General features: G+C 42.9%; 2 protein-coding genes across 6 annotated transcripts in view; both read left to right on the forward strand.

Annotated features, from left to right (window-relative positions):
- lamb2l (laminin, beta 2-like) overlaps nucleotides 1-2,041 on the forward strand; it is a 46,911-nt gene extending 44,870 nt beyond the window's left edge. For all 3 annotated transcript variants that reach the window (XM_086214027.1, XM_086214029.1, XM_086214028.1), the window contains 3 exons: nucleotides 8-184; nucleotides 427-592; nucleotides 1,379-2,041. In XM_086214027.1, the coding sequence (XP_086070153.1) occupies nucleotides 8-184; nucleotides 427-592; nucleotides 1,379-1,515 (480 nt within the window). In that variant the 3' untranslated portion in view covers nucleotides 1,516-2,041. The remainder of the gene's footprint in view (nucleotides 1-7; nucleotides 185-426; nucleotides 593-1,378) is intronic.
- Nucleotides 2,042-6,331: 4,290 nt separating this feature from the next.
- lamb2 (laminin, beta 2 (laminin S)) overlaps nucleotides 6,332-20,178 on the forward strand; it is a 56,823-nt gene continuing 42,976 nt past the window's right edge. For 2 of the 3 annotated variants that reach the window (XM_086214032.1, XM_086214030.1), the window contains exons 1-2: nucleotides 6,332-6,452; nucleotides 6,690-6,757. In XM_086214032.1, coding sequence (XP_086070158.1) covers nucleotides 6,727-6,757 — 31 coding nt within the window. In that variant the 5' untranslated portion in view covers nucleotides 6,332-6,452; nucleotides 6,690-6,726. The remainder of the gene's footprint in view (nucleotides 6,453-6,689; nucleotides 6,758-20,178) is intronic. The other variant, XM_086214031.1, reaches the window with a different exon arrangement.

A 20,178-nucleotide genomic window follows, 5' to 3' on the forward strand; every position in this document is an offset into this window, starting at 1 on the left:
TCTGCAGGTGGATGAGAAGCTGACTCAGCTGGAAGGGAAGCAAATGGAAGTCATGATGCGTTTAAATAACCTCTCTATGGGTGTGGAAGCCCTGAAGAACAAGACAGAGCAGAACAGGGAGATGGCGAAGGACGCTAAAGCTCTTGCTAACAACGCAACACACCTAGCATCTTCACTGGACCAGGTGAGTGGGTGGGTGGTTTTGTGGGCAGGGTCAAGTAAACGAAGGTTCATCCTAGATGAGGAACACCACTAAGTTCAGTTTAAAAAAAAGAAAAGATTTAATATTATCGGTATTATCGTTGAATAAAAAAATCTGCAAACCCACTCTTGACAATATAGATCCTCTTTATATCATATAAGAACAAATTTTGGGGTGAAAACCAGTATAATCACCAGTGCTGTGAATATTATGTCATCTCCCAGAGTTTCAATGACACAGAGAAGCGGTACCGCGAACTGCAGAAGAAGGTGGAGTCTCTTGGCGGTGAGTCTGGAAATCTGACCAACATCAACCAGAAAGCCAAGGACATCAAGGAGGAGGCCGAGAACCTCCTCAACAAGGCCAACAAGGGGATGGAGCAGCTCAGGAGTGAGTACAGCAGTGGGTTCCACACCCGCTACAGGGACTGACCCAGGATCAGGCTGAATTCCTGACTGATTGATAGACAGGGGACGGATTCAAATTTGAATCCCCATTGAACGTAATAATGAACTAGAGCCTCCATGATGTGCGCCTGTCACGGTGACCTTTGACCACCAAAATCCTTACAGGTCATCCCTGAGTCCCAGTGGATGTTTGAGCCAAAAACGTTCACGCCAGGCGTTCGAGAGATATCACATTAATGATAATAGTACGGGTGTCAAAGATGGACATGTGAGGCGACATTGAAATTGACCTTTCACCTTTTGGCGACCATCACCTTTTCGGTCGGCCTTGAAACCGAGTGGATGTTTGGGTCAAATATGAAGCAATTTCCTGAAGGCACGACAGAGAGATGACAAGAACAGGAACGAAAAAGTTTACAGACCTAAACATTTCATTGCCTTCTTTTATTTTATTATTGTCCTTTTTTTATATTTTTCTACTGCATTTAAAAACAGGTAACATTTAGTGCTTACAAATTCAGTAGCTCATGAGAGACAAGAGAGCCAGTCAAGAAGACAAATCAAAGTTTACACATTTAAGCATAATTAACCATTTATTAGTGAACTTTATGAAAAGTTAATAGATGCGTTACTGATAAATAACAGTTAACTAAGCATTAATGTGCCCATATGGTAAAGTGTTACCACTGAGTGTTATTTCAAGCAGCAGTAGTCCTGGACTGTACGCTGGCACAAATACTACCTCGTCCTTCTTCTTAATTTTTTGCAGAGTTGGAGAAGAAGTTCAAGAGTAACGAGCAGCGGATGCAGAAACAGCGGATGGTTCTGGACGAACTGAAAGAAAATGCTACTGCAGTGCGAGACGACATCCGGGAACAAGTGCAGAAGTACAGTAACTGTGTGTGAGGAGGTCACCTCTTCCTGTTGACCTTTTGCTGCTGTAGTCCAGAGCAGACTGGTGACTACTGATGCTGTCACCGGGACAGAAACACTCCATCTGCTCCGGTCGCCCAGTTATTTCACTGGTGTTTCAAGTTTGACACATTCCATGTTGTGTTCTAGTAAACCTGTGCCCATGTATTGGACTACGTTTTGACTCCACGGTCTTCCCATTTCTAAGCTATTAAAACAATTTCATTCATAGAATTGTTTTGATAAACAGAAGAATTATATCAGAGTTTATCACCACCAAATGTGCTTTTAAGATTGTGGGTTTTTTTTACTGTAATTTGACAACATTAGAATGCTATTTACAACTTGAAATTCTTATTAAAAGAGTAATATGGAACATATCGGATTTTTTTAAACTAAATTTTATGTTTATTGTATTACAGAATAAGCTCCTGATTTAATGAATGCATACACAAATATTCTTATGAGCTAAATTCAATCTGCAGTGTGTTGATGCAGAAAAATAAAATGATTGATTGTATTTTAGTGTCTTGTTTGTACGATGATTTGTTAAACTACAAAATTTTTACATCTGCGCTACCGGGAATGATAGCGAGCAAGTTGGTTCAATTTAATGTGGCTGTGCTTGCTGGTGCTTGTTGACGGTAGCACAGAACAGGACGGGTTCTAGTTTGTTTGTTTGTTTGTTTGCTCAAAACAAAGTGTTTGTGGATTGCTGAGCACATGACTGGGTAAACAGGACATGGATTATCCAGGTTCAATTTCACTGTTATTAACCGTCAGTCTCCGTTAGCTTCGAGCTAAATATACATGTCTGACTCTGTCTGCGTTCTGGAAGTGATGCTGGAAGGAAAAACGTCTTTGCGAGCTCAAGACACCTAATTGTGAGTACTTGAAACTGACAGAATGTGCTTTTTTGGTACTGTTTAAGTATATTTTCAAGTAAATATTTGTGGGTTGGTTTTTTTTGTTGTTTTTTTTGCTTCCAAGACAAATACTATACTTTTGACACCAAATACTGTACTTGTCACACTTAATATTGCACTTTTTGGGAGGTGAAAGACTTACTGTAGTGGTTTCAGAGAGCTACAAGGATTTGCAAATGACATTGAAAATTAAAGCTACTTTCAAATACTTGAGAATTGTTGAAAGCAATTACTCCAGTACTTTAACTTGTGTAGAAATTTGATTAAGCCATTTCAACTTGCAGTTAAGTATTATTTGATCACGGTACTCTGACACATGTACTGGGATTGAACAAGTGCTATATTAAGTGCAAAATGTAAAACTTGAAGTACTCTAAGCGCAACTAGTAGCACCTTGATTAGTTTTGATCAAAACACTAGACACGAATTAAAACTGTTCCAGTTAGGGGGGGACAGACCTCTGCTGCTTCACTTGACATGACAGCACACAATTAATAGAACAAGGCATTCATTTTATTAACCACGTTTATCTCGCCTGTGAAAACGGCTGCTGTGAAATTAGACAGGCACATCTGTCAGCCTCAAACGCTGCAGCCTAACAATCGATTTAATCAACTTCACCTGCTGTTCATTCTGCTCACTGAGCTAACGCTCTCCTGCTGACTGGACACACTCCTGCAGGGCTTTTGTTTTTAAGTCAGTTAATCATGATTCATTCATTTATTCATTTATTCATCAGGGCACGGTGACCTGCTCGATGTACTACACTCACCCGTTCTGGCGATTCGCATCAGACCTGTCAACACTGGTTTGACATCTATAACAGAAACCTGTGATGGATCTCAACTGCTAAAATGGATGATGATGTCACACCTGTGCAACACCCGGACCTGTTCCTAATGGGCCAGAGCAGGACAAACTAATAAACTACCAAAATCTGGTCTGAATCTTTATTGTCATGCTAACCTGTGATGTTTGGCTGTGGGGGGAGATAGAGGCGTGTCCAGGGTGGCTCTGGCTACCCCTGAGATCTGACAGACTACCTCAGATGTCCCCCTAAATTTCACAATTTTTAAAAAAATTTCACGAGCCCGAGTGTTGCCAGCCGTTTTCCCATTTGAACCACTTGTCATCACAATGGATTGGAACAAATGCACAGGGCATGTAGATCATTGATCAACTTTTGTGTTTTTTCATATATCAGTATTGGATTTATGTTCATCAATAAGCTTTCTGGGAATACGTGTGTGTGCGTGCGTGTGTGTGCGTGCATGCGTGTGTGTGTGCGTGTGTGTTTTGAACTGTGAGCTCCCCTCTGCTGTTTTTTTTTTCAGAAAGTGGTTGTGGTCCTGGATATGCTGATTATGACCACCATCTACTGGATAAATGCTGGAAGTGCATTTTGATTTATCTTAGTTATATTTTCAGTATTTTCATTTAAATTTTCAGTCATTTAATTTTTAATTTTTTTTTCAAACTGGACTGATTCTCCCTATAGTGGAGGTGTTTATTCAGTGTCACTGAGAGAGGGCTCTTCAACAGAGAGAACAGGTGAGATGGACCAATAGGAGGCTGTGTATTTTGAAATCATGTGACTCAGTCGGCTCGTGCTGGCCCCTGAGGAAGACATGCAGTTGAAACAGCTCCTAATGATATATTTAGATTTAAGTAGAAGCTCAAGAAAATGTTTGGATATACCTGTCGCCACTTCTGGGAGTTCTAGTTATCTATAATGTGCGTGTGTGCCTCTCTCTCTCTATATATATATATACTGTATATATATGAGTATTCTCAATTGTATGTCCTCCCTAAATAGCATGTAGCATCTTGATAACACTTTAAAAAGAAGAAAAAAAGAGAAGATGACAGGAGATATTTGTCAAATACGATTTTTGAAACCTTCAGCGCAAACTTCTCGCTATAAAACTGTAACCTGCCCCTGTAAAGTGTCCCAGTCACCTGCTGGCTGAGGCTGATGTGTGCATGGATGGCTCACGGAGGGGCAATCAGGGGGAAACTAATCTATCCAGCAGGGAGCGCGCATTCCTGCTCCCACTATCACACTCACAGGGGCTCACAGGAAAACACGTGGTGGGTTTTTAGACCTGCGGAGAAATCAGATCATCTACCAAAATGTATTTGAAGCTTGAACACATGCCAAGTGATGGACCTGGAGAATCGTTATGCTTGAAACGTAGGAGAGAATTTCTCTCGGGGGTTAATATCAAAGCTTGCTGTATCACAATCCCATCTCTGTTGACGTTTTTTTCTCGTAGCCTGCACATTAAATTTATCGAGGTTCTAAAAAAGAAAAATTTAGATAAATATGATGCCTTTTAAGAAATCAAAGGACACTTAATGAGGAGAAAGCAAAATCAGTGAGTCTGTGAGCGAGCTGAGCTAACTGAATGTGCTAGCGGGCGGTTAAATGATATGAGCGCTAAACCTGGAGCGTAATAGTTGTTAAGTGTATAAGTGGATTCCTGAGCGTAGAGCTGGATAAACAGGACGTGGATTATACTGGATGATGCAATTGAAAGTTTATACCCAGATATTTTTGGACAGATTGACTATTGTCACCCATTAGCTTCAAGCTAAATAGACATGGCTGGTACTTTCTGCTTTCTGGACGAATGGAGGGAGAAAACATATCTTTGTGACCTGATGAAACACCTCATGATTACCAATTTGTTAGTACCTGAGAGGAAAAATAACTTTCTGGGTGAGGAATCGCCTTGATGTCATCGGGTTTGATGGATCATATCTCATAATGCCATCTGTTCTGGAAGCAACACGTTACATCAACACATCAAACTCTTAAAACACGTCCTGTTCCAGTCGTCCCCAAGGGTGAGTTAGCCTTAACACTCCGGGGTCACAACTCACAGAGAAAAAGTGTTCCAAAGTGGAATCATGGACAAGGAAGATGGCCACAACAGGTTGCTCAGGTCTGATGAGAAATGCTACTGCATTGCATTGCGGGAAATATAAGATACTTTGACTGTAGGCATTTTTCTTGTCCTCATGAATGGGGACCTTCAGAGACGCCCGGTACTCGGAAACCAACTGGAATGAACTCAGCTTGGTGTTGAAGTCCATCCATCGCGCGTCCCGCTTTTCTCAAGAACTGTAAAAATGAGTCAACTTGTGTCCTCCTACATTTTTTTATGAGTCACCACCAAACTTCTGCATTGAAGAGATTTGAACAGGTTTTTTTGTAAACACTTCTGTAAACAGTGACAGCAAATTCTCAGGAATCGAATTGCAAAATATTCATAAACATTATTATTATTATTAATAATAATAATAATATTTTAAATGGTGCATTTTAGACTCACATTTGAACACCTCTAAATAAGGTACAGATGTAAAGTATATTCCAGTACAGTAGGTGGCGCAGTGGTGGCATTTTTTGCTGTACAAGTTGCAGATGATAGAAGTATGGTTGACTGTCACTGTAGCTCAGATTAATTAAATAACAACAAAGTTTGAATGCTAATAAGTTCATGGAGTGTTCTGTCTGAGACTGTTGGGGCAAACTGATGCTATTACAGTCTAGTTCCCTGGATTAATGTCTAATATCGCTTCTTTCACGCATGTCAAAGAGTTTGAACACTCTTGACAAACAGAAATTCTCTTTTCCCCTTCATGTAACTCTCTAGTAATCAAAATATCATCATAGACAAGGTGAATATGTTTAGGGCCCCCCTAAAGTAGCATAGTAGAACCGCCCCTCTAACTATACCGCGTACCGTCCACTTGGGGGCTCGAACCCTTCTCCTCCCTAGCGGGACCGCTCTGCTGCCTCCCCTCCTCCAGCCTGCAACTCTGCTCCGCTCCGGGAGTCCAGTCCAGGGCTTCCAGCGAAAAGAGGCAGGGGTAGAGCACTTCTCTTCGGGGTGAACGCAGAGCAGTTCGGCAGCAAGTGGACCGGGTGCAGGAGGGAGAGCACAGCCAGACTCAGTCACTTTGACCCCGGGAAAATATCAGCGAATACGCCGAGCGGTGAGACTTTGTTACTCGCGAATGTAGACAAACTTGCAGTGTGAGACGAGTGATGATGATTACCTGCTCGACTGTATTTATGATGTAAAACTCACTCGATAAGTTTTAATTATCAGAAGCAGACCTGTTCCTCTGCACGGGGTGTGTGGTTTAACTTTTTAAAACCTCCTCGATGTGAGGCTGCCGGCTGTCTGGGTCCGTCGGTGATCCCCAGCTAACAAACTATCTCCTGCTTAGGGCCGCAGGTTGACCGCAGCTGGATGCGCGCTCCGAGATGCGAGTCTTGCTGCTTCTACTCGTCTGCGGTGAGTAGACGCTCCACGCGCGCGCGCACGCACGCACACAAACACACACGGGGGGGGGGGGGGGGGCTTTGAAGTTAACCCGTGGTTCCTACTGGGAAAAAAATCCTCAGAAGTGGTTCAGTGGAGCCCCCCTACACACACACACACACACACACACACACACACACACACACAAGGTCACTGCACTGATATGTTACTAACATATAGAAGTCATGCAACAGGTGTGTCCTTCTATCTGCTCCTTCTCACAGCAAGAAAAAAACAAATCCTAGCACTCACAGAACTTTCTGAAGTTAAAGGGACATGTCAACAGTTTTTTTTTGAAACACTGCTAGTCTTCCATCCTCCACAGGCAACAGGACAGATGCCCTTACCTCATCTGTTGGGAGCTGAGACGCCTTGGAGAATGGCAGCCTGCTAATTAGCTTAGCACAGTAAATGGCGATGGATGGGAAGTGTTAGCATACCTCATTGAGTCAACGAATGCACTTTTCTAGTAAACAGTGTTAACAGGCATTAGATTCGTTATGAAATAATTGGAAATTAAGATATATTGTAATTATAGAATCACAAATTGAACATTTTTTCTGACAAATTTGCAGGATGCAGTCATAACTGCAACTTTAACTGTGACTTAAAAAACAGATATTTTCTGACTGCTGCTGCTCATACATTCTTTGAGAGGATGAGATCGACTTCAGCTAGAAGATCCCAACCCGTATTTGTTTGATGAGTTCTGACAGAGGTATGCTAACACTTCCCATTTGCTACCATTCATAGTGCTAAGCTAACTAGAGGACAGTGGTGGGTCCTGGCTACCTAATGCACCACAGAGGAGAGGAAGGGTTCTAGCTTCATGTCTGGCTCCGGGGAGGATGGCCATTAAGAGTTGTTTCTTCAACACAAAGGCTAAATATACAAAAAGAAACTCTCCGTTTCTTTTACCTAAGTGGATATGAACCTCAGGGTGTAGTTTTCTCACAGGAAACCTATCGGTACATTTAAAATAGTCGCCTGCTGTATGTAAGGTGGATGCAGTGTCGGCCCCAGGATCTCCCTGCTGAGAGAGAGAGATAAGATTGCTGATATTTCTGTTTTAGGGCCCCTGGTGCCTTCTAGGTCTCGGGGGTCATCTCTCTCTCTCTCTCTCTCTCTCTCTCTCGCTCTCTCTCTCTCTCTGTCCCCCCCCCCCCACTCCTTCTGTCTGTGTCTGACTGGGTGGTGTCGCCCTGTTTATGGTCCTCTTATAACAGCCCAGCTGAATCCGCAAATAGAGACAGCCACTTCTCTCTTACCTACAGCACTGCTTGACACCCCTCCGGGTTGTGTGTGCAAGTGTATGTGTGTGTGTGTGTGCGTGCGAGTGTGTGCGAGTGTGTGTGCGTGTGTAGCTGACAGAAGAAAGGAGACTTGAAAATAAACAGACCTGTTAATACGTGCAGTGTCTGATCAGTAGCTTAAACCCACCTATTAGACGTTGATTGGTTGAATGTAGGTTGTGACATCATTGCCAATTTGCATTTCATAAATACTGATGACAGCTAACGTTGATATTTTCTTTTTAACTGACTAAAAGGTTCGGGTCGCTACAGCAACGCGAGTCATTTCACGAAACGTTGGCGCTTCTCACAATTTATCATCAGTTTTACAGACGAAAAAGTAATGATGGAGGAGCCTCAAGGCAAGGCAATTTTATTTGTAGAGCCCGTTTTCACAAACAGTTTGTTTCAAAGGGCTTCACATGGCATCATAACAACATCCTCTGCCCTTAGACCCTCACATCGACTGAGGAAAAAAGTCATGTTACACAATGCAGCTTTAATATCAAACCAGTTTAACATTTGCAATTTGGTTTTCAGCATTTTTCTAATGTAGCATTGTTGTCAGATGGGCTGACACTGCTAAGTTCAGAAAATTAAGCAGTATTGTCCTACCCCTGCATGAATCTAATCAATGTGTGTGTGTGTGTGTGTGTGTCCGTGTGTGTGTGTGTGTGCGTGCGTGCTGTCAGTAAGTTTAAGACTAACTGAGTAATGACCCTCAATAAAACACCTCCTCATGTATTGTTCCCTGGATTTAGAGGACAATGGGCTCGTTGCTCCGCTTAAAGGCCGGTTGCTTCCTCTCTGACATCATCGCTGGTGCAGGCTTGTTGGTTGTAGCCAGGTTTTATTTCACGTCCCTCCTAAGGTTTTTTTTTTAGTTTGGATTTTTTTGCTTCAGTGAATACATCCAATACATTTGTGGCACCCTTCCTTTGGTTTCCTTGTCCAAAGTGACCAAGACCGGGCTCACGCCACTGGATTTTCCAATCTGAAATGATGAGTAATATCAATTTCTTTTCTGTCTGTATATTTTTTTGAGGGAAAAATGGAGAGGAAACACAGGAGAGGGCAGGGGGAGGAGCTGTAGTTTTTTTGGAGTCATGTAACTCAAGCAAACCTGCCAACACTTGCCAACATTTGGCTTTTGTCTGTAATGGGAATGACTTTAATCTGTGTTCAATCTTGGGTCAAATGACTCTGCAGTAGACATGGCTACTTATCATCTTTTGTACCAATCGGCAGTGACAGAAACGATTTACGAGCGGCTTTCGTCGCTTGAAACATCAAACCCATGTATGACGAGCTGTGGGAGCTCCACTTTTAACAATACGTGAAGGGATGAAAGCTTCGGCAGGTACTACTGTGACGTTTTAATTACCTCACCCACAAAGTCAACCTGTCTCCGTTCAAGCAACAGCAGACAGCAGAAGCACCGTCACTGTCCTCCCTGTTGCTTTTACTGCAGCTACCAATATGATACACTGATCCTGTTTTGACAAGACCGTTCACTCCTTTCTGTTGAGTATCTAAGATAATGTAGTAGATAAAATAAAAAAAACAGAAAACAGACTTCCAACTTCTGGAATATTTGGAGTGGGAGCAGGATCAAGTTAACCCAGGTTTGAAATATCCAAATATCCGTGTGTGTGCTGGTGTGTGTAGTGGAAAAGGAGTGTAGATCTGTTGTTTCTGAAAAATAAATTGATTTCGAGTCAGTGTGGTAGTCAATAAGGAATCAGCCCTTCTTGTGTTTTACTGATGTGGGATGTTGGAGTTGGTGTAGCTGCATCTTACACCTGACTAAATCTGTGGATGGTCGCGCCACCTGGGAGGAAAAGTAGAACTCAGCCACGGATTTTGGTGAAGAACCAAACTTTGAACAGAAAGATCTGCAGGAGTGACGGGGTCAGCAGAGAGTGTTCGAGAAAGAAATGGGTGGAGAGGGTGTGTTTCAGTAATAAATCACACACACACACACACACACACACACACACACATTGTCATTACATAGATATAGAGATGTCTTTTCAGACTCCTGACGCCCCTCAGAAGACGCTGTAAGGTCAAAGGTTATTTCCAAACCCCCTCAGGGTCAGAGAGGGTTAATTGGCTGTGTGTGTGTGTGTGTGTGTGTGTGTGTGTGTGTGTGTGTGTGTGTTTGTGTAGTGGAGAGAGTAGAAGATTCTTTTCACTTTCTTTTTCCATTCTTCTCCTGTGTGGCAAGTTGTGTGTGTCTGTCTGTGTCTGTGTCTGTGTGTGTGCGCGGGCGCGCACGTGTGTGTGTGTGTGTGTCTGTGTGCTGGAACTGTTCAAGCGAATAAGCAAAAACCTCCATGGTAAAACACCACTGTAATAAAACGGCAGAGTATATTGCCTCTGGACCGCTACTAAAAAAGTTGAATTCCCTCTCATGAAGTGACATGATGAGGCTGAGGAATGGGCCACCTCCTCATTAGAGCCAAGGAAAGACGCTTCCTTCCTTGATTGAGATAGAAGAAAGGAAGGAAACCTGCACATGAAAGAGGATCAGGGTTTGTCTCACGAAGCAAAGTAAATCCTCAGTAATTCACCTTTCTTGAAGGATTGTGTGTGTGTGTGTGTGTGTGTGTGTGTGTGTGTGTGTGTGTGTGTGAGAGCTTAGGGCAGGTGAGGCTTGTGGGAGCGAGAGAGTATGTTCTGCGAAGTCTTTGTAAGCAACAGCCTCCGGAAATGGGCAGATAGCCGAACAATGGTGCAGCAAAGCCTCCTAACCACTGTCATTAGAGAACGAGGGGGAGAGAGAGAGAGAGAGAGAGAGAGAGAGAGAGAGAGAGAGAGAGAGAGAGAGAGAGAGAGAGAGAAGAGGCTCAGATAGAGAGAGGACAAAGAAAAGAGAGGGAAAGAGAAGGACTTTTAGGCATAGGGGGAAGGGGTGGGGGGAGAGAGAGAGAGAGAGAGAGAGAGAGAGAGGGAACAGGTTGGCTTCTATGAAAGGACGGTGAGTTAGGTTTCCTGGTCCGTTGGCAGGGGCTTTTTGAGATGAAAAGAAGAGGTGGGGATAAAGGAGGGTGTGTGGGGGGGTGAAATGGTAGGGAGGAGGAATAAGAAATGGAGATGATCTCATTAAAAACAAAGGCTCAGGCTGGTGGAGTCGGGAACATGAGTGGAGCGGAGGTCCTGCCACTGCGGTTGAATAAGCATGCTAACGTATGACTGCTCGTGTAGTAAAGAAAGGAAAAGTCCAACTCTTGTGTTAGTTTGACTCGAACTGCACTACTTGAACACGTCAGTCCAAATATCATCACACCATATGATATAGCTGGAGAGAAATTCATCACTAGAAACAGATTTTTTTTTGCATATAAATACAAAGTCTGGCAGCAAAGGAGAAAATGTTGGTACAGGGAAGTTTCTGGTTTCTGTTTGAGTAGCTTCGACCAATCACGTTTGAGCGGGCCATGGTTGCATCCACGTAAACAGTCTGCGTGAAGTGCAAAAGAGACGGAACACATTTGGTGAAATGTTGGAAAACATGGCTGTAGTCTGTTGATTGAACAAAGTTGTAGCAGTTTTAAACTGTTAACTGAGGGTAAATGGCTACTTTTGAAACAATCTGTGCTCGTCGTCTTTCAGCTCCATTGAAATGACATTCCTTTCTACAAAATGCTGGATTTTGTATCTGCGAATACTCAAGTCTATGAACTGATCCCAGACTACGTCTTTAATGCAGCTTTACCTGAACAAAGTCACTGTTTTTCTTTCCCTCGAAATCTCTTCTGCGATGCGTTAACATCGGCACCTACTAAATTAATGGCAGTGAAGAAGACGCGACTGATTTCTTGTAGCTAGCGTTTGCTCTGACGCTAACTGGAGCGAGCGAAATGTCCGCCATTGGGCAATATTTTTCCCATGAGTAAATGTGCACAGTGTACCGGGTTTTTAGTTTCTAAGAGTTAACACCAGAGGTCTTATCCAGCATTTGAAGACATATTACACCAATGACAAGTTCAACAAGGCAAAGGACCAAAAGAGTGCATGATTTTACTCTGGGTTGCATTTGGATCCCCCTCCCACTGCATTTCTCTAATTTCCTCTTTACCAATGGTGTCCCCCTATGATTGTGACATCATTATATCCTCATCATGGTCAGCAGAGACTCGTCGGTCCCATGGTTGTGCTCCATGTCTGTGTCGTGTCCACTCGCTCTACCTCTGACATTTTACCGTCTTACTGCTTGAAGCCAGAGGCCGGATCTAATAACAGGCTCTGTTGCAAAGCTTGTTAAAAAGCACTCAGATGTCTTCACACCTCTAATTATCTAATCACAGACAAGCGGCGGTTAGGATGGGCTGGAAAGACGGACAAAATGATGGATGTAGAGACAAAGACGGGAGGGGGGAAAAGAAACAGAAGGGCGTAATTAATCGCTAAGTTATCATCTTGATATTTTGCAGATAAACATCTAGCTTACCTGTGGCTACAAAGAGGGCTGGTTAACCTTGTAGCTCTGTAATTAACCCACACACGTAGACACACACGCGCGCGCGCGCACACACACACACACACACACACACACACACACACACACACACACACACACACACATAGAGTCAGGTCTAATAAAAGCTCTTGGCTTGTAAACACAAGCCAGCTGTCACATATGTTCCAGGTCACCTGTATTTGAATGATGGTGACGTGAGAATTCCTCAAAGCCTCCATGGTGTTGGTTTTAACAGTGTACTGTAACATGTTGCTGGAGTAGCATCTCAGCTACAATAGCAGCACTTATTCATCTGCTGCCGTTTGCTCAGTCCGTCTAGTCAATGTGTTTGATGCTCCTCAGTCCAGGCTTCGACGCGCATCATTTATAAATCTGTTTAAATACTGTTCACCTGAAGTGACAGGTCACCACCAGAACACATCTAGGACCCTCGACTGATGCTTTTTTAACATCATGCTTTAAGCCAGCGGCTAAGTTAAGTGAGCTAGCAGAAACCAGTTGTTCCCTTACTTACTGTTCAGGGCCAAGATTGGATGAGGAAGGTAACAATATAAGAGTGTGTATGTATTATTGAGAATGTGACTGGATAAAGAAGACTTGGATTATATCCGAAGATGCGCTTGAGTTTGTTAGCTGATGTGTTTCAACGCTTTTGCTGTCGTTAGCCGTCAGAGTCAACATTAGCTTCAAGCTAATGGCGTGGCTGTCACTTTCTGCATCCTGGAGTCACAAAGACATACAGGAGGCAGGAATGACCTTGTGAGCCCTTTTAGTGAATACTTACGCCGACTGATTTTATCTAAGTACTTTTGTTAAGATTCAGACTCAGACAACTTTATTGAGCCCAACAAGGACGATTCATTTGCTGCCTAGTGGATCACAAGCATTCAAGCAATATTGCAAATGTGATGTGTCAACCACAAATCAGACATCAGAGGTCAGTGACAACCAGCAGATTAAATGAATAAGATATGATGAATAAATAGCAATAAAATAAAGTAGATAAGAGATCATAAATAGTCAATATTACATGATTTATGAGGTGCATGATAATGGCAGCCTGAAGACATCACTGGGAACTGAAGTGGATGGCAGATGATCTTTTGCCTTCTTTTACTGTTCTGATCCTCGGGGGTTAAACCATTGAACCAGAAGATTTTTGATAAAAGAGCAATAAAAGTTACTCAAGATCCTTTCTCTGATGTTAACAGAAAGACTCGCTGTTATCATTACACCTAATTGTACAATCAAACACAATTCCATGGTTAAATCAGACTTGATTAAACTGCTAAACACATTGCAGTTGTTTCACTGGCTGTTACATTGACTTTGACATGTAAATTTGAAGCAACAATGATGCAGCATACAGAAAAACTTCAAACTGAACCAGTACTTCCCTCTCATCGTGTCTGCCGCTTGTCAGAGTTGGTTTTAAAACTTGATTTTGAAAGATGACTTCACACACAGAAGTCCCCTGAGAGTGCATGACCTTTACCTTTGGACACGCAGAGGTTTCATTGCATTGAAACAACTTTATTGAAAGAGAAAATGCACCCGTTTCCTGTAGACACAATACTATTTCGTAGATTAGCACATTAGCCTGATAAGGTTGAGTGAATGGTGAGGGAGAGTGCAGGTCACAAACACACACGCACACACACACATACACACACACACACACACACACACACACACACACACACACACACACTGTAATCACACAATCTAATGACAAGTCCCACGTGTCCTGTAGTTTTCTCTGAACTTTCCCTGTAAGTGAAGCCAGATTTCCTTCATGGCAAACTCTGATTAGCACCTACAGAGAACACATCTGTGCTCCCGACAGCTGCGCAGCATCAGGGCAAACACACAACGTCGTAATCACTAACCAAAGCAACTCACTCTCCGCAGCCTGCGCAAGTGATGGACACAGTGGTTGACCGACAGGCTGCACTCGACATCTGCTGGCCAAGTGTGCATTCTAGCAGCACTTGAGGCAGCACGGCCTGGTCTTTGTGGCCCGGTAGCTGACCGGATCACAACAATCCTCTGCACTTCGTAGTTCTTTCACAGAATCCAAGGTTCTCTGAGCAGAGATGCTGCAGTGAGGAGGTATTCATCACATAAATTGATTTCTACATTGACAGGAGTACCTGATCAGCGTTTTAATGTTGTCGTAGCTGATCTTAGCAGAATTACAGTCAGTAGAGATGTTCTCCCTACCCAAGCACTGATCTGATATACCTGTGTTTTCACTGTACTTAGAACTACTCCTGTATGCACCTGATGTGATGTTATCATTGTTGTGTCGCCTGGCTCAGGTTGTAAAACATGAATGCATCCATGTCCGTCTACATTCGCCTTTCTAACGATAGCCTTGACGTTGGCGGGATTTTACAAGAGAGCTGACATTTGGCGGGGACCAATGCCACATACCAATCAATTCTTCTTTTTCCCTGCTCTATAAAACAGAGAGCTTAGAAGAAGAATTCAGCTAAGTAGGAAGTAGCAGGGTGCTGTGGTATTGGATCGGTGCAGAGAATGTACATACTGTCTTTACTCAGTGTTCTTGAGCCATTTTTGGTACTTGTATTACAATCAGAATAACGTAGATATACCATATTGTACTGCGCTATGCTGTACTACGCTTACACAGGTAATTATTTACAAAAACAAATAAGTTCAGATAGCTCATGATTATTTATAAAATGATTGAATTATTTGGTAAAAATTTCAGTTTCGAACGATCACACTTCTTTTTAATATGTAGGACCTGTAGATTTTAAGCAAGATTATCAGTATAAACAGACATATATTTTAAAGAATAGACGAATGAATATTTAGACATTCATATGTTTGCATAAATGAACACAAGGATTTACGAGCTTAAATTAAATAAACCTCGAAAAATAATATTGTAACGTCGGGTACGGTTCGTTATTCCCGGAAACATAACGACCTTCTGGGTGGTAACACTTTTTTATTTACGGCTGGTCCCGAGACCGAAAACAGGGTACACAGGTTCCACATAACCCCAAAAACCCGTGTCCCCCCAACCCTCCTTTTCCGGTTTACGCAGAACGAGTGTCCACCTGCCAGCAACCTTCTTAAAGGTGAACACACTCCCCTTCTGACGCTACAATATGGTGATAAAAGTCTCAGTTGAAAGAGCCAGATGAAATCAAACTGCAACATCTGACTCACGACCCGTTACAACTGCTTAATAGTGGAGTATATTGTTTATATATGTGTGATTAAATCCATGTCAGGCCATTATTGATCAGCCATAAGAGATACCCAGTCTTGGCCTGTCCTGGTCCGCGACTCTTCCTCAGCTGTTCCTGAGTCAGTCAGTCTGAGTGTCGAACAGAGGGTCTCAGTCAGCCCCTCCAGATGCTGGTCCTCATAACTCAGGCGGTTAAATTATCAAGCCTTGGCAGCGGGAGGCAGTCGGTCCCTCGAGGAAGGGAGGTCGCATTCCTGTCTCATCCCAGAGACGTCTGAATCTCTTCCATGGAACAACCCTCACCAGCAACAGGTGGGCGGCGGAGGAGAGAGGGGAGCTGGATTGAAACAGAATGATGTTTGTTCTTATCAGGCATGTGAAGCGCATGTACTGCCAATCCTGCTCGCCTTCGCTTCAACTCGTCTGTTTTACTGATTGAATGTTTTCATAGAGACCGACGTGCGTAGAAGCCTGCGTGTTATTTATGGAGGTTGCAACATCCCTCCTCTACCATCTTTGAGGATTAAAAAACAAATCACCATTTCTTAGTTGAGGAGCGTGAAACACACTTGTAATCCATTTGGCTAACCTGGCGTCTTCTTCCCTCGCTCCTTCCCTGGCTCCTCAGATTTATTACGTGAGATATTAAAGATTGATGAAAGAGCGCCAGCATTATTTTGAGCATCTCAGTTTCAGAGGTCTAGAACTGATGAACTGTTTGAACCGTGTTCCGTAGAGCGAGAGGGAGCAGAAAACTTCTCTTCCTGCTTCTTCTCCACGCGCACTTACTATATATTATAGAAGACACAGAATGCATGTGATTCCATCTTGAAAGTGGGTCTGTGTCCAGCAAAAGAGGCCGCTGGAGGACGTGGGCGCCCTTTAGATAGTTTTAATTAAAATTACCTTTTAGGGCCAAGGGCCCGTCCCTGACAGGCTGGCATTTAGGAGGAGAGGAAAACACTCTTCAATGCTTCAAAAGACCCTGACAGAAAACCTCTAAAACTTTGTAAGCATCAAGAAAAGATGTAACAGGCTGAAAATGCAGTTGGAATATCGAGGACGAATTCTCAACGCCATAATCTAATTTTATCAGCCAGATGCTGTTGGCTGCTAAAGATCATCGTCGTATTCTGATTCTCTGACACTAGATCAAGATATTTATTAAAAACAACAACAACAACAACATCACAGGGCTGTTGTTTTCATTTTGGCCAAAAGGTTGAAGATTTTTAGAGCGTTAATTTTCAACAACAGCGAAACCGATGGAACATCGGCGGAACGCCGGACTGATCGATTTCCAACTACATCTCGGTTAACGTGTGAAGTTTTGAGAACTGACATTGACCATGAATCCAGGTATAACAGTTTCCTTTTGTACAGTGAAATATTAAAATTCCTGCCTTCTTGATGTATTTGTTAGAGGTATAAACTCGCCTTATGCCCAGTCATAATGGATTCCTTTTCTTTTTTTTCTTGTTTTTTCCCTCTTCTTGTGTCTTTGCTGTTAGCGACGCTGGGAGTCGTCACTTTATCATTATTTCTGGCCTTTTCTTGGAGCTTGTTCTAGCATCGCCGCGAGTTTTTTGTATTCATTGTGGATGTTTGTATTATGTCGGGTTTGTGTAGAGATCGCGTGATGGTAGTATATTGTTTGTGGTGTGTGCATAATAAAACATTAAAACGTGAAAAGTGATGCCGCAAAGGGCCACGTAACAGTTAAGATGGATCGTAATAAAAAAAAACGCACAGAAATGTCCATCTTACAAAGAAACACCAACATTCCCAAGGACAACTGCTTGCTAGCAAGAGTCGAAAATGGACTGATGGTTCCAAAGCTGTTTCTGAACGATGGATCTGGTAAACCCACAAGGAGGACGATGTCAAAGTGTAAATAAGAAAAAAATGAAAACGTGGTCCATTCAAAAAATGTTCTGGGTTCTTCCATGGCCCATTCCCAGTTTATGACATGGATCTAGCTGGAGGAAGGTGAAGGATAGAATCATTAGCAGACTTGAATCATATTATGGGATGTATATGATTCAGTCCTTTGGGAGCCAGACGCTAAACGCTCTCAACTTTAGAGGAGGGGAAGACTTATGAGTCAGAATGTTGTGATGCAAAAATGTTAAATTTGCAGCCTCTAAAAAAAGCTAAGAAAGAATGTATGCAATGATTCACTGTCAGCCATTTCCCTGAGGGAGTTCCCGGGTGCTGGTGATGATGAAGAAGAAGGAGGGAGGAAGGGAGAGCAAGTGATGGAGGTGAAGTGCGGGTCAGAAAGGGGAGTAGGAGCTGCTGTGGAGAAAAGAACAGCTGGATGTTTGGCTGTGGGAGCTGGCCGTTCATCAGCTCCGTGCTCCAGAGCAAAGAGAAGATAGAGACCGAGAGAATGTAAACTAATTAGCCTGGATGAGTTAAAAATAAAGGGATGTTGACTTTTCTGTGACTGGACTTGTTGCTTGATGATGATGATGATGATGATGATGACAATGAGGGCTAAACATATCAGTGATGGCTGCTTCTAGATCAGTGCAGGTCAAACTGGATCAGACTGTCATTAAATATTTTTGGCCGTGTGTTTGGATCATGGCGTCTAAGTGTAACCTTCCTTACACTCTCTTAACTCTGCCTCTGTTGAGCTAAAGTGTGTGTGTGTGTGTGTGTGTGTGTGTGTGTGTGTGTGTGTGTGTGTGTGTGTGTCCACTTCATTGTTTGTCTTTGTTTTGTGGGTGTTAACACTGGCAGATGTGACAGTAAAAAGTGTCTAGCCTCTAGTCGCTCTACTCAGTCTGAGTGGAATTTGTCGTGTGGATGTCATTTAATTTGGATGTTAAAAAAAATCACCGTCACCTCAAAAGAACACCCCAGGAACAATTTCTTCACCCGCCGAGACTTAAGAATGAACTAACAATATTTTTGTAGTCAAGGCTTAAAGGTCACTGTAACATGCGGCGCGATATTTTATGTCGTGAGCTACAGGAAAGTTCATCTCATCAGAGTGTATTAACTCTTAATAAATATGACAGCCAAAACATGGAAGCCTCCCTCACACACACACACACACACACACACACACACACACACACACACACACACACACAAACACACTCAATATTACTGCAAAAAATGAAAATATGTTAATTGAGACATTATGCATAAAAAAATACAGATTTTGTAAAAACAAAATAATAAAAAAGTTTTTTTTGTCACTTTCCCTGTCATCTACCATGCAGGAAACAAATAACCACCATTGTTTAGGAAGGAGATGAAATAAAGTCTGAATGCGATTTACTGTGTGTTTACTGTGACGCGTGGTGAACAAGCTGAAGGCAGAGCAGAGATGAAAGCCAGGGATAAAAGGAGAGCTCACCTTCACGGTGGAATTCATCTTCCTGCAGACTGGATTCAACATTCTGTATCACTGCATTACTTCATGTGGAAGACTTGTTGGCGCCAAGTCAGATCTGACTCTCTTTTAAACATGGCTGTAATGTTATCACGCACCCTAGAATAGCTGTCTGTTACCTAGTTTGTGCCCTGCTGGTAACATCATCTCCATATATATATATATATATATATATATATGTGTGTGTGTGTGTGTGTGTGTGTGTGTGTTTGTGTGTGTGTGTGTGTGTGTGTGTGTGTGTGTGTGTGTGAAAAAACAGCAGACAACTTAAGTTTTGTCTTGAGGCAACGAGAAGCTAAGGTAGCTGCACAATACGATGCATGCATGCTTTTTTACAGTCTGATGGTTGGTTGAACAGCACGCTTTGTGAGCGGAGAGCCCCTCATACAGACACCAGCAGCAGCAGCAGCAGCAGCAGCAGCAGCAGCTCCACCACCCCCGACTCCTCTCTCAGCTGTCAGCCAGCATTCCTCCCTGCCTCTCCATTTATGGCTACGGAGGACAGGAGGAAATCAGACATCGCACTTAATTCCAGAGCGCTTTTTCAATTGACCTCTCCTCCATCACCCATTTTCACACGCTCTCACGCACACATACGCATAAGTGGCATAGATTATTTAAAATTTAGGTTTTTGGCTGCTGCTGCCTCAGTCCGACCAAATACTGTTGCCACTGCAGGCGCTTTATTGCAACTTAGCAGCCCTCCTCCGCTCTGTCTCCATAATGTTAGCCTAGCATGTAGCTTTATAGCCAGGTTCCACAGCTATAGGTCTTGTAGCTCCTGGTCGTAAGCAAGATTTTATAACTTTATTTTCTAACCGAAGGCGGAAAAACAACAAACGTTTGTAGGCTCAATTATTATTCCGTCGATGCAGAATCGTCCTCATGTGCATCACCATGTGTCTTCAACAGTGCTTTAAGAAAAATACACAGTATAATACACACATTATTATGTAGCGCTTTACCTTTATGATACGCAGA

This window comes from Aulostomus chinensis, chromosome 9, assembly GCF_037954235.1.
Source record: "Aulostomus chinensis isolate RoL2024-O1b breed Wild chromosome 9, RoL_Achi_v1.0, whole genome shotgun sequence".
Lineage (NCBI taxonomy): Eukaryota > Metazoa > Chordata > Actinopteri > Syngnathiformes > Aulostomidae > Aulostomus > Aulostomus chinensis.